We start from the raw sequence: 9,051 nt of genomic DNA, 5'->3' as shown, positions 1-9,051 counted from the left end.
TAATTGATATCGTTAAAATCAGAATAGGTATTTTAAAACTGTATCTATGAAGTTATTAAATACAACGCGATAGGGGAATAATGCCCTTTAAAAACAATACTTATGCGCTGGATAGGGCACAAGGCTTTTGGACATAAGACAGTAATACTGCAAAGCATGCGAACGATCTGGATGCCAGGCGACTTCTAAATACTGTCAATAATATGCTAGCAACAATATTTATATTAAATATACATTATGGAAGATTGGATAATGAGCTGACAGTTCTCACTTTAATAATGATGTAAAGCGAATAGGCTGCCAATTTCAGTCAAATTCATCCACTCGGAACCGAGATATTAGCGATTGAATTTTTGGGCCTAGTCTCGATCATCAGTACTAAAGTCGGTACCATAAAAAATAGTCTCGATTATCCACTTGTTGCATTTAATCATCAGCAGATCGAATTCAAATTCAGTGAAAATCCGACACATAAGATGGCATCGAGAGTTGATTAAGATCTTTTTATGTTAATAAATGTCTAATAGTTTATATAACATTTCAGGCCTACAGAAAGACGTGTAATAGGCAGATTGAGCTCTTGCATAATATATGTTTAATAGGCATTGGTCTAAAATGATATAGAAGGTCATTAGAAGGTCAATCGTTTACTATAATATTTGATCCCCATCCTCAAAATGATGTTGTACAAACAAAAATATATTAGGTAACAGGGTTTTAATAACCATTTTGCCTATCGATGGCAAATGGACATGAAGTTTGTGTATTTTCTAAAACATCCCATTAAAGGCTTTATGTGCAACCCAATCGAAATTAAAATGTTTCTTTGTATGTAGGTTATGTTTGATGTTTAAGGTCGGCGATATGTATGTTGTTGTCGATAATAAAGAAGCTATTCATGCCAGTGTAATTTATACCCTTTTTTATTGTTCTAAGTAAATGTGGCGGTGGTCGAGTGTGCTTCGGATCATAAGACCTGTTATTGACCCAATACCAAACCCGACGTGACAAAACATAGGATCGCCTGCAGGCTTTCTATGGATCATCCGGTTCCCTCGCAAGAAAACAATAGGACGTTAAACCCCATTTCATTTCATTTCATTTCATTTCCTCGCAAGAGTAAGTGAATTATTGAAATATGGAAATAGGTTAGTATGGAAATAACCTAGTGTGTTTGGTATGGACGTCGGACCTACGTCTCGTTTGGCATCATCCTCACCAGCTACTCAAATGTCCCATACTTTATAACATCTCATATAATCAATGTTTTATACATATAACAGCATATTTAGCACACAGTATTTACTAGAAAGGTGGGGGCATGGATGGCCGAATGGTTAGCACGTGCGCGCTGTATCATACGGTCCGTCATTGAGTCAACTCGCGTGGTTTCAATTCCCCGGTTGTACGTGACAAGAAGCAGGGTCGCCTATCCATTCCCATGGGTTTTCTGCGGGTCCTCCTGTTCCTCCCACTGCTAAAGACCCCTACGCACAAGCGAATTATTGAAAGAAAATTAAGCCATGTGTTAGTCCCGAAATGATCTAGTTTGTGTCGAGTGGACGTTAAACCCCATCTCTCTCTCTCATTTACTAGAAATATATTGAGGTATCGGTTGAGTAGAGGTAGTCACTGAAATATCTCGATCAATCATGGTGGGTGCTTCTTTTAAAAGATTTTTAATCACCTTTTCCAAGTTTAAACAATAATTAAACTATAAAGCAGTATGAACATTATTTATTTACATTATGAAGAAAGATATATGGGTTTTATATAGCATATACAATATACATTTCATCTTAAACACATAACTAGCTAAACCATCGTAAAGTTATAAATAAATAAACAGATATTGATATAACAGGTACTACGGACCAGGAGTAGCGCAATTGTCCAAGGCACGGGCATGCCAATTTATGTCAATCGTACCTGAATTCATGTAGCCTAAGCTTTTTTTTTGTATCCGAAGAGCACTGCCCCCAAGAAGAAGAAGAACAAAAAGCAGGATGAATAGAGTTTGGGGCTCATTTGCTGGTCCACAAATTTGTTTATTTGATTATTTAGTATACAAAATTACTGTTAAAAGATCATGGCATAAATACATATCAAAATATACAAACAAAACAACGCCTATTTCGATAACAAAGACTGACAATCCGATTATCGTCTGATTTGCTGAACACCCAAAGCGGGGTGCGGCGGCTCGTGACCCTCAATGATTTTCAATGCATTAAAATCGTTCAAAATACCCCCCCCCCCCCCACACACACACACCTCGCTGTCTGGGTTGCGGACTTGCGACCTACAGTTTGCATATACCTGGACAAGATTGCATTCAGATATGTTTCCTTCCACAGAGCTATCTACGTTTGGTATTTAGAGCACCTTACATTCTAGGAATATATATATATATATATTTGACCTGACAATATATTGACTACCATACTCTATCAGTCGGCCCAATCTGATTAAAACACAGATCTGGAAGGCTTGTTATATAACCCGTGTTCTGGACGATGAGAAAGATTAGCCAATGAAACAGTCGGTTACGGCGAGTTTTTGGCGAGAGGTGCATGGAACCGTGGGTAACCCACTAGAAACATCAACGCCGATTGGTTAATCAACAGTCTGACGTCAAAGGGTCAAAAGCCACTAGTATGACTTCTGACGCGACCTTCCGCTATAACCGGTTAGGTCTCCATGTAGTGTAGGCCATGGAAAGTATAAAAAAACGAAAGGAATTATAGATCAGGGCCCTGTTTCACAAAAACTTAAATCCCCTTAAAATCGTCTTAAACTAAAATTTCATCCTAACTTAAGATCGGTGCGTTTCACAAAACGATTTTAGGCATTTTAGATAAAATCCACTAAAATAATATTGTAAGTTAAAATTGTATCTCAACTTAAAATAGTGGCGTTTCACAAAACTATATTAGGGACAATTTTAACTAAAATCAATTTTAACTTAGAACAGCCGTCAACCTCTCCTAACTTAAAATCACGACATTGATTAGAGCTACGTTGTGAGGTCTATTGCGACATATAGATATATTTGGAATAATGATAATATTGCCAATGGCCCGGGTTATATAATTTAAACATACTATAATTCACAAAAATAATTTTCATTCAATTTCTTTTCATTGCATGGGAAATATAGCTGCGGTCCGCCCGTTTGTCTGATTGTAAGGCAATATAAGCAATTAGATGACGCCCCAAATTAAAACCCCAAGAAAAAAAAAACCCTCAAAACCCCAGTTAACAAAACTCTTTGTTACTATTTTATATATTACCATATGATTCAAGTATAAATTATACTATTTTCAAATAATTAAAAGGCAAAAAAAAAAACCAACCTAAAAACAAAATCTAAACCCATTTCATATCTAATGTCTATATATATATATATATATAGAGAGAGAGAGAGAGAGAGAGAGAGAGAGAGAGAGGTGGGGGGGGTAACGTCCACTAGACACAAACTAGGTCATTTCAGGACTAACACATGGTTCAATTTTATTTGAATAATTCGCTTGGGCGTATATAAGGGTCTTTAGTAGTGGGAGGAAACCGGAGAAAACTCACGTGGTTGGACGGGCGACCCTAGTCCCTGTCACGTACAAGCGGGAAATCGAAACCCCGTCAGTCCTATAATACTAGATACGCCATATGCAAAGTATTTATGGTTTTGGGGTTATGATGATTTATATAGGAGCCAAGGGTATTTTATATTGGGAAAAAATCATTTTAATTTCGTAAGATAGATAGGCATTATCCAATAAGGAGTGTGGCACTTTGGCATTTTCAAATTATTATTGAAAGGGTCCATGGGACTGACATTTCAAATCTAGGCATCGGTACATTGGTTATTTCGTGTATTAGTTTAAAAGTTATTAAATACTTTTGAAATTCGACAATACCTTAGTCTAGATTAAGCGTTTGAGTCAGAAATATCACATGTTTATGGCAATTTCTCAATAGTTTCTGTTATTCAAAATACCATAAAACTACGAAATTCAAGCGATTTAGTTTATCGATACGCATTATTTCCATTGAAACTGCGAGTAAATCAAATGCCAAGGTCACGAAAGCGACATGCAAGTTCAAGGCCAACCAACTGATACATTTCAAAACGGATAACACGCAATAAACTTATTTATTTCTTCTCTCTACGACTGCCTGACCGTGTGCAGACATTGTTACAACGTATGAAACTCCCCTCATTGGTATTGTAGCGGTTAGTTCAACCTGGCAATAATTTTCAGTTCCGAAGCGTGTATGCTTACACCCTAAGTGCCCTCGCCGGAATTGTGCACTGCGCGAGCGCAAGCAATTTTAACTAAAATCTATTAAAATTGCATTTTAAGTTACAATCGATCTTCGTGAAACGCATAAAATTTAAAATTTCAGTTTGATTTTAGTTAAAATCAATTTAAGTGATTTTAGTTTAAGTTTTTGTGAAACAGGGTCCTGTATTTTAATCAAATTGTCAGTCGATCTCAAATAATTTCTTGGTTGTTATTTTGGAAAATAGAACACGTGTCAAAGGCTCTACTTATTCTAACACCGTGGTTGTGTAGGTGTATCTAAACCTATATGATCATGTCACCCGTTGTGTTCCTCTTAAAGAAAACCTACGCAGTTGCAAATAAAACGACTTCATAATAAAGTTGATCTAAAGATTAAAATAAAGTTAGTCTAAGTACTTCATAATAAAGTGAGTCTTAAGATTAAAATAAAGCAGGTCTAAAGACTTCATAATAAAGCTGGTCTTAAGATTAAAATAAAGCTGGTCTAAAGACTTCATAATAAAGCTGGTCTTAAGATTAAAATAAAGCTGGTCTAAAGACTCCATAATAAAGCAGCTGGTCTAAAGATTTCATAATAAAGCAGCTGGTCTAAAGATTTCATTAAAAAAGCTGGTCTTAAGACTCCATAATAAAGCAGCTGGTCTAAAGACTTCATAATAAAGCAGCTGGTCTAAAGACTTCATAATAAAGCCGGTATAAAGACTTCATAAAAACGCTAGTATAACGATTGAAATAAAACTGTTCTAAAGACTATATAATAAAGTTGAGCAATAATAGCGAGTTTTAAATAATTAAATCATTGTGTTCCAAGGAATCAATATGTACAATCAAACATTTAAATCTAAATTTAACGTAATTATAACATTACTAAAATATTTAATATTTTAACCAAAGGAAAACATTACAGCTCTTCACTCTCTGCTAACCATGACTTTTAATTAGAAGCTACTATCTTCGATAGAGTTTTTTATTCTTCTCATATATTGTGGAGGTTCTCCTGATTAGCCGATATTTAAGAGCTAACAGCACATGTTAACGATTCATTTTATATATTCATCAGGTCCTCAGGGTGTGAACTAAAACACTTAAGCATGTATATGCAAACGAAACACATCAAAAAGTCAAAGAAATTATATCTATGAATATTTCTTGTGTCACCATCTCAAACTAAGAGTATTATCAGATATCGAGGTTAGGCTCGAACAAAATCAATAGACGCAGTAAGAGTGGTGGTTTTATTGTATATTATGGTGGACCACCCAAGCCTGGTCCACGTTCTAACGGTGCACCAGCTCCATGACCAAGACGAAGCGGGGAATCACGTCCTGGTCCTCGGTCTAAATGAGCACCGTGTCCATGTCGACGTTCCAGTGGAGCACCGTCTCCTGGACCAAGGTCTAATGGAGCACCGTATTCTGGGCCAAGGTCTAATGGCGCACCGTATCCTGGACCAAGGTCTAATGGTGCACCGTATCCTGGACCGAGGTCAAGCGGAGCTCCATATCCTGGGCCAGGGTCTAATGGAGGACCGTATCCTGGGCCAAGGTCAAGTGGCGCACCGTATCCTGGGCCGGGATCTAATGGGGCACCATATCCTGGGCCGAGGTCTAAGGGGGCGCCGTATCCCGGGCCAAGATCGAAACCCGGACCAAGATTAAAACCTGGACCAAGATCGAAACCCGGACCAAGATCGAAACCCGGACCAAGATCGTAACCCGGACCAAGATCATGTGGGTGGCCGTATTCGGGACCTAGATCTAGTGCTGCACCGAAATCCATTGGACCAGGATCCATTAGTCTAGCCAAGCCGTAGTATCCATAATTAGGGTAATTCATCTGGTTTGAAAAGTATCTTTGATTACTTTGCTGCTGGAAGGTATTGCCCTGACTAGCCGGCTGGTTGAAATTATACCCCTGGTTAGCCTGTTGGTTGAAGTCGTATCCCTGGGTAGTTTGTTGTTGGTAGTTGTAGCCTTGCATAGAAGGTTGCGAGGAACGATATCCTTGGTTTGCTTGCTGTTGGACGTTATATCCTTGAACAGTAGGTTGGTTGTAGCCGAATCTTGGAGTGCTTTGCTGTTGATTGTTGTATGTTTGACTTGCAGGTTGATTGACGCCGTATCCTTGGTACGTTCCCTGTGTAGCAGGTTGGTTGAAGCCATATCCTCTATTGGTTTGCTGCGTAAATGGCTGGTTGAAGACATATCCTAGATCAACTGGTTGGTTGTAACCTTGATTGACTTGTTGGTTGAAGGTGGACCCGTCGTTAGTTGGTTGCTGAAAACCGTAATCAAAGACAGACGGATCGTATATACCATCCGTCGGTTGTCCAAACATGGGATTGTAGATCGGCGGGGGCGATTGGTTATATGTAGGCTCGGTTGAAAACATGAGTTTAATTATCTGGTAAAACATTTTGTAAAAATCTCCAAGATTATAGTCATTGTTGGAATATATTGCATCTCCGTAGTCCTGATACATTGGATATTCGCCATAATAGTCATAAATTCCTCCATCAGCAGCACCATCATAACCATACCCATAAAGGTCATATCCGTTAAGTGGATACAAATAATATCCTATAGGTACATACCCGAAACCAAAATCTCCATATACCAAATAACCAGCAGCCGCAACATCTGAGCTGGCAAGATTTTGATAGTTGTTATCAACTAAGGCGTAAGTATAATATGCCTGTCGTTTATTACGAACGGGTTTATTATTGTCATCTTCTCCTCCATCCAATCTACCTCCGAAGTATTGTAGTTCATGTTTCTGGTTTTCGTCATATACCTGTCTTTTTCGGCGGACTAATAGGTTCCTCGTGTCTCTTTTACCTCGACCATAATAATTCCCTTGTTGTTCTTGATCCTGTTGCTGTTGTTCTTGTTCTTTTTGGTAATTTTGTTGTTGCTGTTCTTGATCTTGTTGCTGCTGTTCTTGTTCTTTTTGGTAATTCTGTTGTTGCTGTTCTTGTTCTTTTTGGTAATTTTGTTGTTGTTGTTCTTGCTCATTTTGTTGATCTTGGTCTTGTTGGCCCCCATCCTGCTGATCATCCTGCTGTCGCTTTTGACGAATGAGAATTCTCTGGACGTCTAGTCTGTCGCGACCATACATATTTACCTGTTGGTTTCTTATCCCTCTTCTACCTCGACCATTATAATTCCTCTGTTGTTCTTGTTCTTGTTGCTGCTGTTCTTGTTCCTTTTGGTAGTTTTGTTGCTGCTGTTCTTGCTCTTGTTGTTGCTGTTCTTGTTCTTTTTGATAATTCTGTTGTTGCTGTTCTTGTTCTTTTTGGTAATTTTGTTGTTGTTGTTCTTGCTCATTTTGTTGATCTTGGTCTTGTTGGCCCCCATCCTGCTGATCATCCTGCTGTCGCTTTTGACGAATGAGAATTCTCTGGACGTCTCTTCTGTCGCGACCATACATATTTACCTGTTGGTTTCTTATCCCTCTTCTACCTCGACCATAATAATTCCTCTGTTGTTCTTGTTCTTGTTGCTGCTGTTCTTGTTCCTTTTGGTAGTTTTGTTGCTGCTGTTCTTGCTCTTGTTGTTGCTGTTCTTGTTCTTTTTGATAATTCTGTTGTTGCTGTTCTTGTTCTTTTTGGTAATTTTGTTGTTGTTGTTCTTGCTCATTTTGTTGATCTTGGTCTTGTTGGCCCCCATCCTGCTGATCATCCTGCTGTCGCTTTTGACGAATGAGAAATCTGCTTATGTATCTTCCGCTCAGACCATACATATTTAGTTTCTGGTTCTGGTCTCGCTGTTGCTGTTCTTGTTCTTTTTGCTGATCTTGTTGTTGTTGCTCTTGTTCTTTTTGCTGGTCTTGTTCCTGCTGCTGTTCCTCTTTTTGATAATCTTGCTGTTGCTGTTCCTGTTCTTTTTGGTAATCTTGTTGTTGTTGTTCTTGTTCTTTTTGGTAATCTTGTTCTTGCTGTTCGTACCTTGCATTATAGTCTTGTTCGTCTTGTTCTTTCTGATAATCCTGCTGCTGCTGTTCTTGTTCTTTTTGATAATCCTGCTGCTGTTGTTCCTGTTCTTTTTGATAATCTTGGTCCTGTTGATCCTGTTCCTTCTGTTGGTCTTGTTGTTGCTGTTCTTGTTCTTTTTGGTAATCTTGTTGTTGCATTTCTTGCTCTTTCTGACTTTGTTGCTGATTTTGGTTGTTGTTGTTGTTATTATTATTTCGATTATTGTTATTATTGTTGCGATTATTGTTATTATTGTTATTATTGTTCTGATTATTTTTATTATTGTTCCGATTATTATTATTATTATTTTTGTTATTATTATTATTGTTTTTGTTATTATTATTATTATTATTATTATTATTGTTTTTGTTGTTATTATTATTATTATTATTATTGTTTTTGTTGTTATTATTATTGTTGTTACCCTGTCGTTTGTGTCGTATGAATTTGTTGGTATGCCTTTTGTAACGACCAACATTAGCATATCCATCTTGCTGTGGTTGCGTTTGGGATTGGTCCCTACTGTTATCACTAAAACTGTGTCTTTTCAAACGTACATATTCTTCAAAACTAAATTCTCCTTCTTTTTGTAAACGGTCCCCCTCTGGGTATTCTCGGTTTCCATCAGATCCACCAAGCTCTCGTTTTTGACGACGACTATCCGACAGTGTGTTGCGGTGGTTTGGTGAAACTTTGAGACACAATGATAAAGATAACCCGGACGCCAGTAACCACAGACATCCCTGAAACATAGACACATAATAAAATATA

General features: G+C 37.7%; 1 protein-coding gene across 1 annotated transcript; it reads right to left on the bottom strand.

The window, feature by feature from the left end:
- Nucleotides 1-1,722: 1,722 nt before the first annotated feature.
- LOC126825560 (uncharacterized) lies at nucleotides 1,723-8,576 on the bottom strand. Its single transcript, XM_050555216.2, has one exon. It carries the CDS (start codon nucleotides 8,436-8,438, stop codon nucleotides 5,553-5,555), a length of 2,886 nt encoding a protein of 961 aa, XP_050411173.1. The 5' UTR covers nucleotides 8,439-8,576; the 3' UTR covers nucleotides 1,723-5,552.
- Nucleotides 8,577-9,051: the final 475 nt, after the last annotated feature.

Source organism: Patella vulgata, chromosome 1, assembly GCF_932274485.2.
Source record: "Patella vulgata chromosome 1, xgPatVulg1.2, whole genome shotgun sequence".
In the NCBI taxonomy this organism is placed as follows: Eukaryota; Metazoa; Mollusca; class Gastropoda; family Patellidae; genus Patella; species Patella vulgata.
This window is presented reverse-complemented; position numbering and strand designations above follow the sequence as displayed.